This window comes from Physcomitrium patens, chromosome 15 (assembly GCF_059467195.1).
Source record: "Physcomitrium patens ecotype Gransden chromosome 15, ASM5946719v1, whole genome shotgun sequence".
Taxonomy (NCBI): domain Eukaryota; kingdom Viridiplantae; phylum Streptophyta; class Bryopsida; order Funariales; family Funariaceae; genus Physcomitrium; species Physcomitrium patens.
Window position 1 is genome coordinate 9,099,985 of NC_143424.1, and position 21,373 is coordinate 9,121,357.

At 35.3% G+C, this 21,373-nt stretch overlaps 2 protein-coding genes across 8 annotated transcripts; both read right to left on the minus strand.

Annotated features, from left to right (window-relative positions):
* Window positions 1-5,935: 5,935 nt before the first annotated feature.
* Window positions 5,936-10,288, minus strand: LOC112292761 (uncharacterized). 7 transcript variants are annotated; one of them, XR_016506671.1, is made up of 3 exons: window positions 9,835-10,288; window positions 6,837-8,493; window positions 5,936-6,359 (listed from the first exon to the last, which is right to left on the minus strand). XR_016506671.1 is itself a non-coding variant. In XM_090256374.1 (2 exons), the coding sequence occupies exon 2, from the start codon at window positions 8,383-8,385 to the stop codon at window positions 6,952-6,954; it is 1,434 nt and encodes a 477-aa protein (XP_090112500.1). In that variant the 5' UTR covers window positions 8,386-8,508; window positions 9,835-10,288; the 3' UTR covers window positions 5,936-6,951. The 7 variants fall into 7 exon arrangements, 4 of the variants coding, with proteins under 4 accessions (XP_090112500.1, XP_090112504.1, XP_090112502.1 ...); XR_016506670.1 differs by having other exon boundaries at window positions 6,837-8,508; window positions 9,835-10,287; XR_016506672.1 differs by lacking the exon at window positions 9,835-10,288 and adding an exon at window positions 9,613-9,807.
* A 9,794-nt stretch (window positions 10,289-20,082) lies between these two features.
* LOC112292286 (uncharacterized) lies at window positions 20,083-21,118 on the minus strand. The gene is made up of 2 exons (XM_024540601.3): window positions 20,888-21,118; window positions 20,083-20,652 (listed from the first exon to the last, which is right to left on the minus strand). The coding sequence occupies exons 1-2, from the start codon at window positions 20,985-20,987 to the stop codon at window positions 20,324-20,326; spliced, it is 429 nt and encodes a 142-aa protein (XP_024396369.1). The 5' UTR covers window positions 20,988-21,118; the 3' UTR covers window positions 20,083-20,323.
* Between the last annotated feature and the right edge of the window lie 255 nt (window positions 21,119-21,373).

The window sequence follows — 21,373 nt, forward strand, 5'->3', positions numbered from 1 at the left end:
TCCAAGGTCCAATTTGTATAATTTATTTGCCTATCTATTTGGAGATACATGGCAAGTCATGTATCTAGTAGCTTGGATAAGACTTACTAAAAACTTTCCATGAAGTATGGATCTTGCTATAAAATAATGACATGAGGTAATCTATGGTGACAAAAGATGGTATCAAAGAAGACTCATCCAAATATTGAAGCATCAATATCCAAGCATACCATAACTATGTAAAGTTGCTTTGAGAATCAATCCACAAAGATGACAACCATAATATGATTATGAGGCATTTGCGGCAAACACATAATGAAATCTATAGTCACATGCTTCTAACATATCATAGGTTGTAAAATTGGTTGTAATAGTCTATGAGATATTACATTACTTATTTTATTATGTTGACATGACTTATAAGAGCATACAAAAGTTCAAACATCATGATCCAAACTTGTCGAAAACCATGTCCTTGAGATCCGTTCTAGAGTCTTCTTTCATCCCAAATGTCTAGATATTGGAATGTCATATCCTTCTTAAAGTATAAGCATCTAAAGTATAGCATTTTTGGATACATAAATTTGCTTCTTGAAATACAGCGAGCCATCATTAAGAGTGTAATCTTGATATTGTATATTACCTACCTTCAATCGATCGCTATTCATCTTAAAATAAGCATCCCTAGGCGTAGCTTCCTAATTGCTCTCGATCACATGCAAAGTAATTGGCCTTTTTTCTTCTACACTTGTGTGATTCATATGCCATAAGTTGAAGGCCCCTATCAAAGATTTGCTAAAGAATCACTATAATAGTAAAGTCGGAAGAATCAATGTCAAGCATACAAGAAAGATTATGATCATACGGTTGCAATATTCGAGTAGTAATGAGTGCCTCCTTCAACTTATTAAAGGCATTTTGCTGCTCTAGTTTCATTCAAATGGGACACTTTTTTCCTATAGGTTTATTAATAAGATAGCAATGTGAACAAATCATTGAACAAAATGATGATAATATCCAACAAGGCCTAAAATGAACAAACTTCAGAAGCATCCTTGAAAGTTGGTCAATCCTCTATCGCTTTCACCTTATTTTGCTCCATACGCATGCCTTTAGAGGACACCACATGTCTCAAAAAAATGACTTTCAAGTCCTAAAGTTCACATTTTGATTGCTTATAATAGAAGCAACTATCTTGTAGCTAGCATAGTACTTCTCATAGGTGTTGTTCATGCTCTTTAGAGATTTTATTATATATGAGGATATCATCAATGAAAACAACTACATATTTGTCTAAAAAGTTTCAAAAAAATCTGTTCATTTGACTCATGAAAGAGGCTGAAGTATTAGTAAGGCCAAAAGGTAAAACCAACCATTTGAAATGTCTATAGCATATACAAAATGCCATCTTTTCTACATCTTCTTTTGCAATAGATATTTGCCAATAACTACTCCGAAGATCCAATTTATTAAAGATGGTCGCACCTCAAAGTTAGTCAAGAAAATCACCTATACATACAAATAGATATGCATTTTTAATAGTAAGGTTATTAAGGCCTCAATAGTTGATGCAAAGGCAAAGTCCACCATCCTTCTTGGGTGCAAAGAATACAAGTACTCTCCATAGTGATGTGCTTTCTTGAATGAAGCCTTTTTTGAAGAATTTTTCTAATGTCTTTTGCAGCTCTTTAAGTTCTTTTGATGTTAGGCGATAAGTTGATCGACTTGTTAATTTGGCTCCAAGCAATAGTTCTATTTTGAAGGAGGCACCTCAATCATGAGGCATGCCACTAGGTAGGTCAATTGGAAAGACATCTGGATATTCTTGTATAAGTTTCTCTGCCCGTTCTATTCTTTTAGCTGTCTTTTCCACCATATATACTGGTTGCTCATGTTGTATTTTCTTCTTTGTAAAGGTTATCTCTATAAGTAAGTCTTCACTTGATATGAAGGTGTGAAGAATCACCTTGTATCCATCTTTAAAAGAGATTGTCCTTGCCATCTAATCAACTTACTTATTTTCTATATCTAGCCATGGCATATTAAAATTAACATCATACCTTAGCTTTGTCACCTTGAATTTGTCTCTTAAGATATAAGCATCAATCAATCTCAAGGTTTCTTCTCCACACGTATTATTCAATATATTTTCTTCGTCATCTGCAAGATATATACTTCTTCTCTTGATTGCCTTAGTTTTAATTCCAAGCGGGTCGATAATTTTACTTAAGATACAATTTTTTGTAGAACCACAATTTACAAACACTCGACATAGTTGTCATCTTAGTAGTCCTGTTAGATACTTCAGTCAATTCTTTTTATAGTTATTCAAAGCCATGCCATTCGTCTCTGAGAGATAGTAGCTATATCCAGTATTGGTCCTCAGTGCCTTTATTGGGGAGCCCTATTTTCTTGCTTTGTCTCATTATCAACTTGGTGAATTTCAAGACTATGAACCCGCTTTATCTTGCTGATGCTTGAATTTTGATATTTTGGACAATCTCTAATCTGAATAGAAACACAATTCCTTTTGTAGCAATATTTTTTATCTTTATGGTATCAATGACTCTTATAGAGCATTAATTTCTATTAACATTGGTTGTTATGCCATAGTATTAGATAATAGCATAGGATTTTATATTATAGGTCGTGCTTGATGATTTTTGAAATCTATAGCATTGCCCTTTTTTGCAATCTGAATTGTCTCTTCGAATGTTGATAGATCTCTTAGCTCTACGTCTCACTGGACACCAGGTTTCAAGCCTTGTAGGAATTGGTCTATCATCTCCACCTCCAAAACATTGCCAATTTTGAGATATAGGGACTTGAATCGAGAGACATAATCTTGCACTGACCTAAATTTTGTAAGATTTGCCAACTGATCATTTGCTATCTTCTTTGCATTGATGGGCCGAAATTAATTCCTAAACTTGGTCTCAAATTCCTACTAATTACAAAATATACTAGAAAAAAATTGGACAAAATTAAAAAGAATAGAATATTAAAGACAAAATTGAATAAACAAAAATAGAACAAAATAAAACTGAATAAAAAGATGCAAAACCAAACTTTACTAAGAAAAAGGGTCCAAAGCCATATCTAACCAAATACTCCAAAAGGCCTTGGCCAGTCTTATTTATACCTTATTCTACTGCCTTGGACTTTCTAAAATGTTCCTAAGTAATAGGCCCCATCTAGATAACTACCTTAAACTTTTTTTTTTAGAAGATTATATGGTAGGTTCTATCTAAACAATTGCCCTAAATTCTTTTTAGAATGTTCCATGATGGGTCCTACCAAATCCACTAACCTAACTCCAATTCTAGAAACTTCCATGGTTATAACTATCTATCCCTATAAAATTATCTTATCTATACCCTATTATAATATCAATAAAGGCATGTACTTTTATCAAAGAGGATACATCCAAACTTTATCATAATTGAGTTATTGTAAAGCATATTTTATATTAATAAATCCAAAAATTAAATTACAATATAAAATCAAAACACCTAAAGTTGATCCTAAAATATATTAAAGCCTAGTATATGAGCTACTACATGCAACAATTGATTGCTGGGAAGTATAATTTGTAGTTAGAAGAATATTAAGATATATGAATAAGTCACAATTTACACATCTTATTGTTGTAAAAAAAAACTTTTAATATCTCAAAGCTATAATGGATTACGAAAAAAATTATCCTACTAAAGATGAAAGAAGTCTACTTGCCTTTGTCAATAGAGATTGGATGGAATGTATTGATTCACATAAATATATGTTGAGAATCTTCTACAAACTTGGATCAATATAAATTCTCTAGTTAAGTAAACTCCAATCAATTATAGCACTCTCTTCTACAAAAGTAGAATATTACATTTTCTTAGAAGTTACTTGTGATATCACCTACTTCCACTAATTATTCAAAGAGTTGTAACTGGGTGATGAAGGTCCTCCACTATTATTATGTAATATGAACAACATTAGAATAGTCTAAAATACTTTCATATACTAGAAAACAAAGCCATTGAATTGGACCATGACTATATGAGAACAAATATCAAGATGGTACAATTGAAGTAAGTTATATTCCTATATATTTACAACAAGCTAATATATATATATGCATTTAAACTAAGGAATGTGTCAACTTAGATACAGAAAACAAGAAAAACTTAATCCTAAGAAGAGCCTAAAAACACTAGTCTTAGTTTTTTTTATCATAGAAAATCTTTTGTTCTTTTCCATATTCTAAAGTTTTTGAACTTTGCAACTTTGTAACCTTAAATCTAATCCCTACACTTTGGCCATGACATAAACACTCTCGTATTATATCTATGATAAATGATGTAGAATTTGAACAATACACCTTTGAAAAAAACTCCAACTCCAAGGACCTCAATTGCACCTCAAAAAAGAGAAGCCACATCAACCAAGAAACCCTCTTCACTATCCTTACAATTGTCTTGCAACATAGACATTATCAACCTAGATAAAATTGAATTAAAGGTTGATCTATATATAAGTTAAAAGACAACTATAACTAGCTACACCATAAGGAGGAGGAGTTGAAGTTGAATAAAACAAAAATCCAGAGTTAATTTGTATAGAAGAATGATATGCCAATCTTTGGAGGAAAAAAAAAAAAAAAAAAAAAAAACACCTTACCACCATCAATTCATTGATAACAACTTACAATTGATTGAATGTCAATAGACTAATACATTAGTGCACCATTAAGCTCTTGTTCATCCACCAACATTCCATTTGTTGATAATAGAATTAAATAAAAACAAAATTATTCTAATGAAACTTTACTTTAGTAGGTAACTTCAATCGTATATAACCTTTCCTCATCTAATGAAATAAAAGTCATTGTGTGCATATTAGCAACACAAAATATATTGACATTAGTCATAAGCAAATGCTTCAATTCAAGCACAATTGATAATAGTAGATTGAGGAAATTGCAATATCCGACGAACTGGTTGATCTATCCTTTACATTCACTTGAAAAGTTTTCAGTTTGAAACAATTCTGATTTGGGGTGTAGAGTTTTGATCTCTTTAGACTGTATCGCTGGATGATACAAGAATGGTTTCAACGGACGAGTGAACACTTCACGCCCATGTTCCGAAGAGACGCTTTCCTGCATTGAACCGGAGAAGAATTGGACGAGATGGAGTTCACGGGCTCTGAAACAAATATGAAGCATCTAGTTTCTGAGTGCTACCAATGTCAAGATACATCAGCGGATGCAGACCTCAGGTTCACGGCGCAGTAGAAACCGGTTTGGGTGGACTATCCTCAGGTACAAGATTATACATCATACCACTAATATGTACAGATCATGCTCATGGGTATTAAGATGGAGCGAATTCATGGCTACTTGCGTCTGCCCTGTGTTCTATCGGATATGATTAAAGGCGCATGCTCCACATATTAGGTCAAAGATTCCCTGTGCAAGTCCAACGTGAAATAGAAACAAATACAGCTATCTTTACCTTCGCCATGCTCCTGACCAGTTCATCTCTCATATAGTCAAGGCATTGACCATGCCTCAATCCAAAAAAATCCTACCAAGAAAAACATGCAATCACGAGAACTTTTGGGGTCTTTCAATAACATGACGCTCAACACAAGCAGATCAGTAGCACGTCAATAACATAATATTCCTCGGATATTTACTCAAACATCAACAGTAAAATCGGCATTGCTCCATAACTAAGGAACACAAGACGATGTAGGGCCACATACCTTCAGAGAAATCAGTCTTGACTCATTTCACAAAAGACCTGCGCTGGTGCAAGGAAAAAGAAAAAGGAATCGCATTTTGCGACTGACTTCAACAGCATTAACAAAAGTAACACGACAGAAATCATAACAGAAATCGATCAACCGCTACTTCAAATGAGACAATGCTCTTCAAATGACCTAACACAGCTGACACGGCATTGGAGCAACCTTGATGATGCGGCTCAATTGCTACAGAGTCGATGCCCGAGTTAAAAATATGAAAAAAATGTCTGGTTAACCCACCAAATCAACTCATTAGAGCCAATGCTCCAAAGAATGTTATGCACTACGAGCCTCTCTTCTTACGCCTAATGTACAAAGAAGACGGCGGGGCTGGCACGAGGCATAGCACCCCACACATATATACAATTATCCTTCACATCTACTAGTTATCTCACATTGTATGTCTCCAGCCAGGTAATTCTCACAACGTCACGTGATCTTTGATGGGCTATTCAACTCCCTGGTTAACTCTAAAGTAAATTCCACAATCCTCGAAGCAGGCGTCACTACCATAAAGCATCACAACTGTTGGGTATCTCCAGGATAACATTAGCTCCTTGCTGAGCTCCAAAGCCCATCATCTGCATGAAATGAAAGACGACGAAGACTAAGACATAAATATCCAAACTAATCGGTGAAATCATTCAAGTGCACTGCTTGTATTCCAAGGCTGCGCGGCCTTGCATCAGAAGGTGGACAACTACTCCATGCCACAACTTTGACCACCAGGTATAGAACGAAGCTCAGCTCTGATATCTGCAAAGCTGGGGTGATAAATTTGTGCATAAGCGTGGATCCACCATTCTCTCGCAGCAAGATCAACCAGGGCGTACCGGCGATGTTGGGCCAACTTTACACCATCTAAATCAAAACAGCATGAACATGGCTACGACAACTAATGCAAAGTGCCTGCAGAATCGATCAATAGGGGTCACCGAATAAATTCGTCGGAGAGACTCACAGTCGTCCAAGGGTAAACCTAAAATCAATATTCCAATGGAACATCCAACTGAGACTGGGACGTTGAAGCATGATATCTCCTAGTTCACCACGCTTACCTTTCCACTGCCAGCCATATGGTGAGACCTCTCAGCGTCACACTTCTAAATACCAGATTCTGGACTGAGTGGCATCTCTGGGCGCTTAGATGAGGAGCTCTTGGAAGCTGCCTGTTCAGGCATGACTCGTCGCCAATCCACTATGTGCATCACTGACATGATCGACGACTTGTCTGCCTTTTTCTTCAAAACAACCAGTTCCCCCAGTATAGGATTTCATGTCAGAGCACTCTAAGAAGGAGCGAGGGGAAACGGAATCCAACCCACTGTCTAAAGAATATCTGGCTTCTTTTTGGCCGTGCACATCCACTGATTTGGACTGATCGAGAAACTCCTGCGCATCTATCAAGTCTCGAGACAGACGGTCCCCCTTAACCCTACCTAATGTCCGGGGCCCCAGGTACAGCGGACTAGGCTTACTGCTAGAGGAAGACAACGACCTTGACCATGAAGTGCTCTTACTACCAATGGTGGTTTGAAAATGTGGATCCGGCAGCGCCATGGAAGGAGATGATAACGCAGACTTCGAGGTGGAGACCGGCGCTTCTGGCTTCGGTGAGAAGACACGAGACAGAGGGTTATTCATCCCAGGGGCTTGCTTATGGTCGGAGGCTGTGGAGCTTTTGGGTGTAGTCTTGAGCGTGTCTATTTTGAAACCCACATGCGGACTACGCCGGCTACCGGACCGCGAAAAAAACCCCCAGGGGGATGACTTGATACTCGTGTGCGACACAGGTTGGATTGGAGAAAGAGCGTCGTAGGCTTGATTACCGTCTGGAGTTCGGGGCCTTCGATTTGGCGGATTGTGCACGTGGAGATCACGATTCGCCTCTCGAGTGCTCTTACTCATCCGCCACCTCGTTTGCGAATCATCCGCATTGCTTGCTCTGTGAGTGAATTTCGACACGGAAGACGAAGGGCCTGCTGCGGGTGTAGTCTTCCCGCTGCTGATTGAAGATCGCTTTGATTCTCCGTTAGCCCATCCAGTTCCATTATGCAGCGCATGCTGCTGTTCAGAAGATTTATCCTTTTTTCCATCTTCAGACATATTCTGCCCATGCGATTTCCCGTGATACTCATCAGTAACCCGTTTCTCATCAAGCTTCCTCTTCACTTCAAGCTGTCTGTCTGATTTCCACAGCGAGACAAACGCGGTTCGCAAGGATGTTATCCGGTGCACAGCACCACCCCAGGTAAGCTTGACTCTCGAACTCGAAGCACCTTTGGATTTCCCGGCATTCGATGCGCTTTCATCTTGCACAGCGAAACCTCCTTTAGGTTTGTCCTTTTTACTACGAGTTCGGTAGCTAACATTTGGATACGTAGGTTGATAGCTCTGCGCATTGGCGTCCCTCCTTCGGGAAAAATCTGCTACCGAAGTTGTTGAGAAGGCTCCGGTGTAAGAGTCGAGTGACTCTTCTTGGTATTCCCCTTGGTATGCTGCGAGCTTCTCAAGGGACGTGCGTAAACATTGCGCACACACACCTTCACCTTGTTGCCTTGGGTGCCACTTACACCAACGAGCAGGAATTCCTACTCTATCCCCCATTGTCTTAAATCTCCATGTGATCGGAGGCTCTTCACCTTTCCATGATACAAAAATAGAATGCCCAAGACTACCAGCTTCTCTTGTGCTGACTTCCAAGTCAATCGAAGTCTGCAAAATCCAGGCCTAATATACAAAAATCAGTATGTACAGTCCGCGAAGAATCATAACATGCCAGAGAAGGCAATATGTTTTGTCGAGGCACAGGAAGAATAGAATGCTTCATTGCATGTTAGATACAGCCCACTTGAAACAGTTGTGAGAAGGTAAAGAAATGAGCGTCAAGTGAATATGAAAATTTTCCAGTGCACAAATGTAGAGTCAAGTTTTTGTAAAAATATCCGGACATTGCATTCCATTGAGGTGGTAAGCCAAACAACAGTATCCAAAGTGTGAGCTTGGAAATTCTGAGGATGTCCTCTGTAATTGTTAAGAACAAGGATCTATGAGAATAGCAAGTTCAATCCCACGACGTCAAGTTTTTGTTCTACATGTTGCATAACCCTGATTCCGAAAAGTAATTTAAAACGTAAGTTGCTTGCTAGCAACATGAGATGGGAGATAGCGCCTGTCCGAGACAACGGTGGTTTGGCCTGTCCCTAACCCTGTGGCCCGTAACGACAGAGGCTTAATCTTTCAGCATATTGTTGGGTGCATAGCTCCTACATTTCAAAGCTCAACACCTGAGCGGTAGAGCCTCAAAATCCACCGCAAGAAATATTTCTAATCTCTCCGAATAAAATGCAACGGCATGAATTCCTATCCGATCCTCTATAATACACCCTTCATGCTAAAGCTAAGATCTCTTTTGGGGGATCAGGACGTCTAAAATCCAGATAGCAACAATGTCAAAAGTAAGATTCCAAAAGCTCACAAACAAACTGGAGAAATTCCTTAACACTCATCTCACCGCTACTCAACTTCGACGACTGTAGCCCAAAAATATTGAGAATTATTGGAACCAGCCAAACACTTCTTCAGATCTACAAACGAAAAATCCACCCTGGTCCAATCAACAAAAATCCTCCCATAGCCAAGACACAATCAACGGCACTCCACGTGCTTGAGCCAAATATAAACAGGTACATTGATCTAGTACCTCAAATGTTGTTAATTAGAGAAAATGCCATCTGATAGCAAAGAGAGCACATCATTCTCCACAGCAGCTACGAATCCGGGAGGAAATCATTTTATTGAGGACACAATTCAGAAAAATCGTTGCGGCTTTACCGTCACACCCAGCCGACCGTCTCGTTTGCACTTTACCCCGCAGAACGCAGATTCTAGTATACCAAACCCTAAGCTCTACGCACTCATGCACGCTGTGGACTACCCTTTTAAGTGGCGAAAAAACTAGCCTGGTTTCTAAGGTTGGGTGGAGCAGATAAAAGAGAGAAAAAAGAAGGAAAAAATAGTGACCTGAACAAAATGCATGAAACAAAATATCCTCACCTTTGTATCCGTATGGCATCTGCACAGTGAGCAATAAATCGAATTGTCCTTGAGATATCTTCCCTCAACCTCGACAACGGTTGCCACTACCTCATCATATTTAGCATGCTGCTTCCAGCAAACCAAGCTTACAATCCACCGCAAGGCCCCACAATGCAAAATACGAGATCGCACGAGGATTACAACCCACACACAGTTCCGGGCACCCAAGTGAACAAAACAAAAACGAGAACCCTACCGAGATTGCAGCCTAGCACAGCATATAGTAGGCTATGTAACACCAAAACTGCTAACTTTAGCCAGGAGTGGACCTTCCAAAGCATCTAAAAAGGAACAGCCGTTGACCACGAGGCGCCGCACCATTGTGCACATGAAGGTTGGGCAGGAACAAACCCGAAACAGCTCAACCTGGCCGACGAAACACCAGGCCGAATCCTTAACCAAGAAAAAAAAGTGTGCAAGTGTGCCCCGAAACTGAACTTGGGTACCCAATTGACTCACTTTTTTTATGTTTTCGTTTTTGGTTGGTAAACCTTTGGCAAGGTTTCACTAGCAATGGTTGCGATTTCATTGGCGAACTTGTTTCAATCAAATTGTGGGCAACAAGGGAGGACAAAATTTTCGGGAGGTGAAAATACCCAGCAACTATTCTAAAAATGTTTGTTGACATTTCTAACTATCAAATTGTCAATTTATGGAAGAACCAATTATGACAACATTCTTAGTTTTATGACTGTCTTTAATTTAATCTTTAAAATCTTTGCAATTGATGTGTAGCAACATCATACACATACCTTATATACACAAATAATATTTGGTTATATGAAAGATTTTCATATCATTCTAATAATCATCTAAATCATTTTTCTGTACACTCAAATGGCTCCATTATGTGAAACTAAGCGTAGAATTTTTATTTTGTCCTGGTATTTAATAAGGCATTGTTTGCGAGTCAAAAAGCCCTTATTTTCCTACATTACACACTGTTTTGAACAAAAGCATGATACTTCTTAGCTACTGCACAGTTTTCTCAGATAACATCCAAAGCGTTTAATCAAATACTTAAATAATGTCTAGAAACATTCACACTACTTCACATAAAATTAGTATATTTTTCTTTAAATTGAAATTGACAAGATACTATTACAGCCTAATAATATTCACAAACTTATTAAATTGTTAGAATTCAAGAGGATTTTGCCATGAATGATTTTAAATCGAAAATGATTATTTTCTGCAAACAACTCTTTAAGAGATGTTGGCAGCAAGGTCTTAATAAAAATCAATGTTATAAAATAATTTTATGCATATTATCACATTCTATAGAATTTAAAACAAAAAAAAACAAAAAATAAATATTTAATTTGTACAACCATTTGACTATATATATATATATATATATATATAATATTTTGACTATGTAAATGTTTTCCTGCTAGCACCTTTTGTGTATTCAATTTAATTTTTTATATTATAACTACTTGATAAATATTTAAAATTAGTATTTTATCATCATAAACTCATATTCTTATTAATTTTAATCTTCTTAAGCTAAATATTAATTTATAAAGATTTATAGGTCAAAATGTTCTTAGAAATGTTTCACTTAATCTAATCAAAGGACTTATGTTGTAATAAATATTTAAATTTTTAAAAGATCAAAAAATTGTATTGACTCTAATAAGTTCTTATTTTGGTGACATATTCTTTATTACTTTTCTAGTTGAGGTGTCTTCTAGGGAATAATTTTTTTAAAGATCCAAGATATGTGTATGTGTGTATATAGTTATATAGAAATGTATGTATATATATTTCATTAAAATACTACAAGTTTTGATATTTACATTAGATAAATTATAAAATATTGATGTAGTAGATTTCTTATGCTATAGATGTATTATACATCTAAATCTAAAAGATAAAACTACTACTTTAAATCATTATAACTTTTAAATTTTATTGATAATTTATTTTTATTTTTTATTAATAATATTTTACTTTTAATACTTATTTATAATATAATAGTATTAATTACCATATTAAAAGTTATTGTACAATATAATAGTTTTTTTTTTTAAGATTTTAGTTTTTAAAATTATATTATTTATCATATAATGTATTATTATTATAAGTCTATTGTAGTTTTAAGTTTTCTTTAATATATATATATATATATATATATATATATATATAATTTTCTTTCATACACATAAATTAAAATATTTCGAAGTTTTGAAAATATCTTCTAAAAGTGCAATCAATTTTTTAAAATAATATTTACAATTGAATATAAAACAATGTCTTCTAATAATAAAAAAATATATTTTAAAGTACTATTATTATTTAATAACATTAAATTATATGTAATATATTTCACTTTAAAATATAATAAATAAAATTTTAGATAAATTTAGTTATTAAATATATTTAAATATATTAAGTTTCAAAGGCAAAAAATCATAAAAAAAATTTAAAGAAGGAACACACTCTTACAAAACTCAAAAACAAAAAATAAACAAATCAAATATAAATGTGAAAAAGAAACTATAATGATTATTGCCAAATACAAAGAGATTAGAGATTCTTATTCTAAGACAAAAGCACAGGAAAGGTATTGGGAAGAATGAGGAAAGCCTCACTTTTGCTTTTAAACATATTATCTAATTAAAGAACTATATAGCAATGCTCTATAGATCATCCAATATGTGTCCAACTGGTAGGATACATGTCTAATTTGTAAGACAAGTTTCCCACATGTGTTCCACATAATCAACTTGTACAATATGTGGCCAACTTCTAAAACAAGTGGTCAATATATGTAGCATGTGGTTAATGAAAAGCATCTACCTTTTCTACTACATTTGCAATAAAATTAATAATCTATTAAAAATAAATAAAAAGATTACATGTAATATTTTATATATTCATATATTTTTAAAATATAATAAATATAAATTTAATTAAATAAATATTCTTTACTTTTGAAAGAAAAAACCACTATACGTTATAATGAAAATTTAAGTTGCACAGTGATATATAATTCAAATATTTTATAAACTATGTTACTTAAAAATAAGAGGTAGCTAGGAATTTATAATGGTTAAATTTGGAAGAATTATAATGTAGAGCTTCAATTAAAGCAAATTATCATTTATAGAAAGTAGGATTACTTTATAAATCTTAATAAATATTGAAATTATGGTAAAAACTAAAATAATAGAAAGAATTATAATATTTTCTTTTATTTCAAATTATTTTTTTTAGATTTAAAACAAATGGCTATTATGAGTATACATAAAATACTCATAAGAAAAAAATATTACAGTTTTGTATTATTAAAATAAACTTAACTATATATTTATTTATTTATTTATTTATTTTGTTGTAATTTTCATATATTGTCATATTATTAAATTTATGATATAAAAAAATGACGTAAAAAAATAAAACATAATTTTATCATTATTGATCATATCAACTCATTTTATCAGTTTTTATTCTATTTGTTATTTTAGTCCTTTTGCACTTTAATATAAATCATACGATAATTGAGTTATGCTTTCATATGTCTATTTCTTACTAGGGCTTTATATAAAATTTTGTTTATGTTTATACATATACATAAATAAGAAAATAAATACTAAGGTGGTGCATCAATGAGATCAACAAAAATACAGTAACATTAAGGAAATTTATTTACTTTCAGCGCAATTGCAGTAATCATAAGGAGAAGTGTATTGTTTTCCTGGTTTTTCCATCCATTTTAAACTTGGTATTCAAGAACAGACACTGCTAATTCAGAAGAGAGAAAGAAAAGAGAAACTGCAGCTCTAACAAGTGATGCAACCATCCTGTTTAAAATTCCATTAATTACTGCATTAAATACCTTCAAGTCAGGTTTTCCATTGAGTTGCATTTTATCAAGTTAGGAATTTCACCCTTGAATGACTGTAGGCATGCAGCCAAAACACATGCAATGGGAGGAACCATCCCAAAGGTGGCAGGCACGGTGTGGTGCTCTACAGGGGGAACATGGGCACAGTGCCATTGGTTGGAGGAGGGGGGTCCAGCTCAGACAAAATCCTGGGGCCTTCCCCTAACATTGTGCATTGATGAGAGCCTGTGCAAGGGGACTGTGGGGGGCAGGGGACTGGAAAGTGGAAGGGAGCAGAGAGATCAGAGAGCAGGTGGGGTTGTGTTCCCCGGCCTTGTGGGAAGCCAACAAGAAGCACACTAGAGGGGGCATTGCAACCCATTGCCTGCAACCCTTACAAAGCTGAGGATCTCCTCAGAAAAAGGGGGAGCAACGACAGCCAAATTTGATTCTTCAACCCAACATTTTGCAACTTTTGATGTGTGAGTTTGTGTGTGTATGTGATGTGCACATGAGCACTTTGTTGGTGGCTTCCAACACAGATCATGGGGCCAACCACCTCCTTGTCTCTCTCTCTCTCTCACTCACTCACAGATTTGCAAAGCTGACCATCAGGCTGATTATTAGCTGTACAAAGCACCTTTATGGTTAAAACAGAATTGGGCATTGCATGGCTGGAATCTGGCTCTATAAAACTTGTTCAATCAGCTTGACACTTTGCAGAATTTCATTGCTTTTATTCTCCATGTCTTTATTTTTCATTTTGGGACATGAAGAATGGCTTTGTGTTATGGTGCCATGTAGAAGGGAGGTTCAACAACTGCTTGAAGAAGTTGGTTTCTTCATGAAGCAACCCAATATTGAGTGTCTTAAGTTGTGAGTGGCAAGAGAATAGGAATTTGAACCTTTCCTCATCACAAAACCTTTCTATGTAGTGTCTGCTGGCAAATGCTGTTCAATGATCTACCTTATCTTCTTCCTGTCTTCCACACTATGAACTTTCAATAACCACTGGAAAAATGTGTCAGAGTACATTTGTTCTATGGTAATGGTTGAAATCCTCTATATTAAATTTATGTAAGATACTAAATAATGCACTAGACATTGTATTTTAGAGAAAATGATGCATCACAACAAAGCATGACCAAAATCAGTATATGAATGAACTTGCTTCTTGGTGCATTCAAGGTTGCAGTTTGAGTTTCTTGTGCTACCAAAATTTGACTATACCCAAATAACCATCCATGAAGATGGACATTTCATGATTTGATGCCATCTAAAATAATAAGTATGAAGAAAATAAATAAAGAAAAGAAAAGAAAAAGACAAAAACCATTCACAGATGAATTCATTTATTGTTGATGGACATGTTAGAAAATTGTATCCTTTTTTATATCACAAATATGGATCATTATATTCTTTTATAAGCTTTTAAATTCTTTTAAATTCTATTATTTATTTTTTCAAAAATCTTATAATCTTTTCATGACAATTCTTTTTCCATTGTTATAACTAACACTCACAATAATTCAATGTTAAGAACATTTTACAACTATTGAAATATTGAGTCACTTTTTTGTATTTTTAAGAAGTCTTTATTTCTTCTAAAATATTTTAAAAACTTCTATAGCATTCAAGAAGTTTCTTTGTATCATTTTTATAATCTTATGAAATCTTTCAAAGCTTATGTATACTTTCAAAACTTTTAAAAATCAATAAAAAAATTCTCCAAAAAGTTCTTTAGAATTCTAAAGTACTTTAAGGCTTGATAGTATCTTATATAGAAGTTTTGATAATATCTAGATGCAATATAGCAATAAAATATTAGGACATAAACATCATACTTTACTAATAAATGCTTAAGAATAATTCATAAATTGTTTTGTTATTTGTATTATTAATAAGTAGATATCTCTTTTTTGGAATATTTTTTGCTTTGTCTTATTTATTATAATTATTTGGAAGCTATAATAATATATTTTTTTTATTTGTTTGTAAAGAAAATTAATTTTTTGATGGTTTTTTATATAAATTTATTATACTTGTGCTTGGATTGTAATATGATGGAATCTAAGCTACAAATCTTACATATACAAGTGGTTTTTTGAGTATAATTGAGAACATGGGCATGTTTTTATTGAAGAACAAGCACTTTGAAGACACAATACTTAGCATCAGCAAGGTTGTATACAAAGAGAGTATGGAATAAGATATCTCTCACTTCCAATATCCATTACTTATAGGTAGTGGTTGCTGTCCTAAAAGACAACTTTCACTCTTTGACTTTCACACACGTAGTCCTAAGATCCTTTTGGCATCTCACGAGGCTCGAGGGTATCCTATGACACATACTAATGAATTATATTTAGTCTTTGGATATTTCCTTGTTAATACTTTATCCTTTTGACTTTAACTCTTGGTCCATGACTTCGTCCTATATCTATTGGATGTCCTTACCATATACCAAGAGTCAAACCTTTGACCACTAGCAATTTATCTAAGTTAATATCCTCTATAAGGTAACTTATTTTATTTTTACTTTAACACTCCTACTTTGCTATTGGTCAAATGGATTTTAATCCTAATGCCTTTGTCAATATGTAGTATCTATCTTTTACTAATGCCTTTGTCAACAAATCAGTAAGCATTTACTCTGTTGTACAATACTTCATATCAATCACTCCCATTTCAATCTTCTCTCTTATAAAGTGATGTTGAATGTCAATGTGTTTGATCCATGAATGATGCTTTGGATTCTTTGCAAATGTAAGACATCTTTGATTGTCACATTCTATTGGAGTTGCTTCCATTTGCACATCTCCAATATCCTCCAAAATTTGTCTCAACCATATTGCCTCCATTACAGTATGGCTTGCTGCCATGTACTCTGCTTCCATTATTGTCCTCGCAATTCTTGGTTATCTCTTACAATTCCATGAAATTGCTCCCACTCCAACAAAGAATACATATCCTGTTGTTGATCTTCTATCATTTGCATCTCCAGTCCAATCCACATCACAATAACCATACAAACTAATGTTATCACCTTGAAGGCATAATTAAAAGTTCAAAGTATCTTTTAAGTACCTCATGATCCTTTTGATGGTTGCACAATGAATTGATCCAGCCTTTGACATGTGTTGACTCACAACACTCACCGCATATGTAAGATCCACCTTTGAGTCAACCATTGCATACATAAGTGAGCCCACTGCTGCTTTGTATAGAACACCTTGTATTTGACCTTCAACTTCAGCAAACTCTTCATCCGTGAGCTTCATCAACTTCAAGTTTGCCTCCAATGGTGATCCAATAGGCTTACATTCCTCCATGTTGAACTATTTCAACACTTCTTCAATGTACTTCTTTTGGCTCAATGTAATAATCTTCTTAGCTCGATTTCTCACAAATTCCACTCCTAAGCAATAGTGGAGGTCTCCCAAATCACTCATTTCATAGTCCTTTTCTAACTTTGCCTTCAACTAATCCATCTTCTTCAATGTATTGGTTAAGATGATCAAATCATCAACATAGAGGATGATAATCAATATGAACCTATTTGATTGGATCACATATAAGGAATGATCAGCATCACTCCTTACAAATCCTTCATTCACAAAGAATATATCAATGCGTTGATACCATGTCCTTGGTGATTGCTTTAACCCATACAAGGATTTCTTCAACTTACAAACAAGGTGTTGTTTGCCTTCTTCAACAAATCCTTGAGGTTGCTCCATGTAGATGACTTCTTCCAATTCTCTATTCAAGAAAGCCGACTTCACATCCATTTGGTGCATCTCTAAGTCCATTGCTCCTCCAATTGCCACAATGGTTCTAATGGTGGTGAATTTGGCCACGGGAGCAAATGTCTCATTGAAATCCACACTAACAACTTATGAGTAGCCTTTCACAATCAATCTTGTCTTATACCTCACAACATTATCCATTTTATCCGTCTTTGTTCTAAATACCCACTTACAACCAATTGAAGCTCGATTTGATGGAAGTTGAGTCAATTCCCATGTTCTATTGTCCATGACTGATTTGTACTCTTCTTCCATGAGCATTCTCTCACTTCAATGCATCCGTGGACTTCATTGCATCACATAAACTCAATGGATCAGCAAGAAGTGTAACATTGGCATGTTCTTCACTTACTTGAGAAAAGATGTGGTCCTTCCACCATTCACCACGTGGTTTTTTTTCTCTCAAAAGATATATCCTTTCATTTGAAGAAGACTCTTCTTCTTGCATTTCATCCTCTCTTCCAACCTTCTTCTTCCTCAATGCTTGTCTTTTCTCACTCAAAGGTTGATATTTTTCATCATCATCATCACCTTCAATATCTTCATTGACTTCATTGTTAGTTCTAGCAATTGAAGGCATACTATGATTTACCTTCTTTGACACTTGATCTTGACTTCTATTTCTTCCATCTTCTTTGTCATCATCATCATCTTTTTTTTTTTTTTTTTTGCTGAACTTGAAGATGTATCCACAAACACATCTTTATTCCGACTTTGATACTCTTTCAAGTACTCAAAAATACTCTTATGCTCCAAAAACTCTACATCACGACTTTTGATGATCTTCTTGGTTTCTAAACACATTAGCCTATATGCTTTGGTACCTTCACAATATCCAACAAATACACATTTTGTACCTTTTGCATCAAGTTTGATCACTAGCATTGTTTGCATTCTCCCTATCTCCTTTCTTGGCCTTGTAACAATTTCTAACAAAATCACCTAGTTTTCCACAAATATAGCAATTTCTCATATTACTTTTTGAATTATCACGTTGGTGAAAATAACTACCTTTGCCTTGTTATGAAAATAGAGCCAAATCATCACTTGTAAGCTCTTTTTCTTTCTTCTTGATCACTTCATGGGCGAGTCTTGACGTGACATAGTTCATGATAAGCTCCTTCATGTTGATGGACTTCAATGCCACAATGAGGTAGTTGTAGGATTTGGGAAGGCTCATGAGCAATGTCAACACAATGTCCTTATCATCAACTAGTTTGTCAACAACTGCTAGTTGGTTAGCAAGTGCTTTTACCTTGTTAATATGAGCCATGAGGTCATCTCTTTCTTCTATCTTTATTGTCAAGAACTTCCTCCTTGTCCAAAGGATGTTGGCAAGGTTTCTACTCTCATAGAGATTGCAAAGAGTCTTCCATACTTCTATTGGTCCATTGCAAGCTATAACATGTGAAAAGTTGGCATCATCAAGGTTTTTTGCAATCATCCCAAATGCCTTCCTTTCACGATGTTTGTACTCCTTTTTCACCTTGATATCAGCATTGTCACTTGGAGGGTCTTTACTTTCATCAATAATGTCCCAAAGGTCCATTGAAGCCAAGAAAAGCTCCATTTTTTTCTTCCAATGGTAAAAGTTGTCACCTCTAAACTTTTCAATCACTCTCAAGCTCTCACCTTTACTTAAAGCCATGTCTAAAGAAGGAATGTGTCAAAGAAAATCAAGAAAAGAGAAGATAGATCTCTCAAAATCAACAAGAAGGTGTTGCTGCTTTAGAAACCCATAATGCCCTCTTTGTAATTATACAAGTGATTTCACTCTTCTATCACTCTCAACTTCACACATAAGACTTCTCACAAGTCTTATACTCTATCTAAACCTCTTGCATAAGCTTTGCCACTCTTCAATCACCCCTCTTTCATACTACTACTTCTAATATAAATAGAGTATCAACAACAGAGAACAATGGAAAAAAAAAAAAAAAAAAAAAAAAAAATTACTAATTTTGAAAAAGAAAAAAATCAAAAAAAATAAAAAACTAATGAAGAATTTAGAAAATAAAAATAATGATGTTGAGAGAAAAAAAAAAAAAAATCAAGTTCTAAAGAAAAGGGTGTTAAAAGGATTTTTAAATAGAATAGTAAAGATTTAAACAAACAATCAAATTATTTAAAGAATAGAGATGATATTTCTACATTGACAATTCTAATTGAATGGAAAAATAAAGCAAATAAAGTATATATACAATACTTAGCAACTACTAAAAGGAAGAAAAATTTAAGTAAATTATTAACACTTTAAACATTAAAATGAAAAAAAAATGGTATCATAAATACCTTAAATAGTTCAAGAGCAAATGATGATTTTATGACCAAAAATTTCAATAGTTATTCAATCACATAGATAGTTTGAAGGCAGAAGTTACTATGCTAGAAACTACAAAAATGTACAAAGTCAAGGATCATGAAGCACCAAAGAAAATTCCATCCAAGTCAAATGAAAGATTATGATCTATTTTCAAAGACTTACCACCAATTAAAAGGACCTAATGCAATACAGGAAATGACAACTCCAATACCCATTGATGGCAACAATAGGGTATCAGCTGATAGCAAAGAGAAGGAGCAAATATCACGTGAAGAACCAGATAAGGTTTGCATCAAGGAATCTAGCTGGGCACCGATCGACCCAGCCAGGCATCGATTGACGACCCCAACCGAGCATCGACCGACAACCATTACTGTGCCTCGATTGAAGAGGCCACAGGTGCCAGCATTAAAGAGACTAATTTAGCGACATTGGACAAGTCATGTGGGAAAACAATTCATGACCATGTGAAACTTTGAGAAACTAGGCAACACGAGATAATAAAACACACTCATGAAGTGGCATCCGAAAGTCGACACCGCAGGGAGCATTCAACCGAGACGAAAAAATTCGAGCGAGATTCCGACACAAGAGAACAGTATACACTGCCTCTATCAGATACAGATGGAGTTTTACAAAATACAAACAAATTAAGTGATTTCTCCGGGTTCGGGGATGACGGCTCTGTTCTGCCACAGATTCTTCTTCCATTAACCCAGTCGGTGTTCGTCGCCGACTGAATTTCGGAGACAACACACATACAAAGGAGTATCTGCTCGCTCGGAGATCATTGTCGCCGTGCTGGACTATCACTGAACAATTCAATGCACAGGGTAATCACACAAACACAGAGGAGCGGTTGCCTGCTCGGTACTCAATTTTGCCGTGAGGTACAATCGACTTATACAGAAAAAAAGAAACAAAAATGAAAAAGCAAATGGAACATCAGAACAGGACCAGAGCTTTTCTGTGAACCAGAATCTCGGTACACAACCTTCTCCAAAGCGACGCATTCACTAGAGAACATCCAGCAACAAGATCACTTACCACATTCTGGGAGGAGTATTGCCGTGCTCAATCTCGACGTAGTTGTGGACAAAGCGACGCCCTCAGCACATAGGCAGTACCTCGCCACCGCGACAACCATGACCGTTTGATCGACGCCCTACTCAGCAGCATCAAACCTCGCAAGAAACACCACCATTGCACCGACCTCAAAATTCAACAGGGTGGCCACCAACAAACAATGAAACGACACACCTCCAGCATTGACTCCAATGACAACCAGAAGGATTTGTCAAAAGAGCATCCCGGAGGATCTTTCTTTTAAGCACCGATGAACAGGGGGGAGGTGCATCAGCGGCCATCTGTTGTGGTTATACTAGCCCCCACTGCAATCCCACCTCTAGCCCAGAATTCCGATGACAGCGGAGGTGGGCAAGGATGGCCACCATTTAATGGCCACCCCTTAATGCTAAACCGATTTTAGCACTTAATTCAAACTCAAAAAATAAACTGGACATAAATAGCATA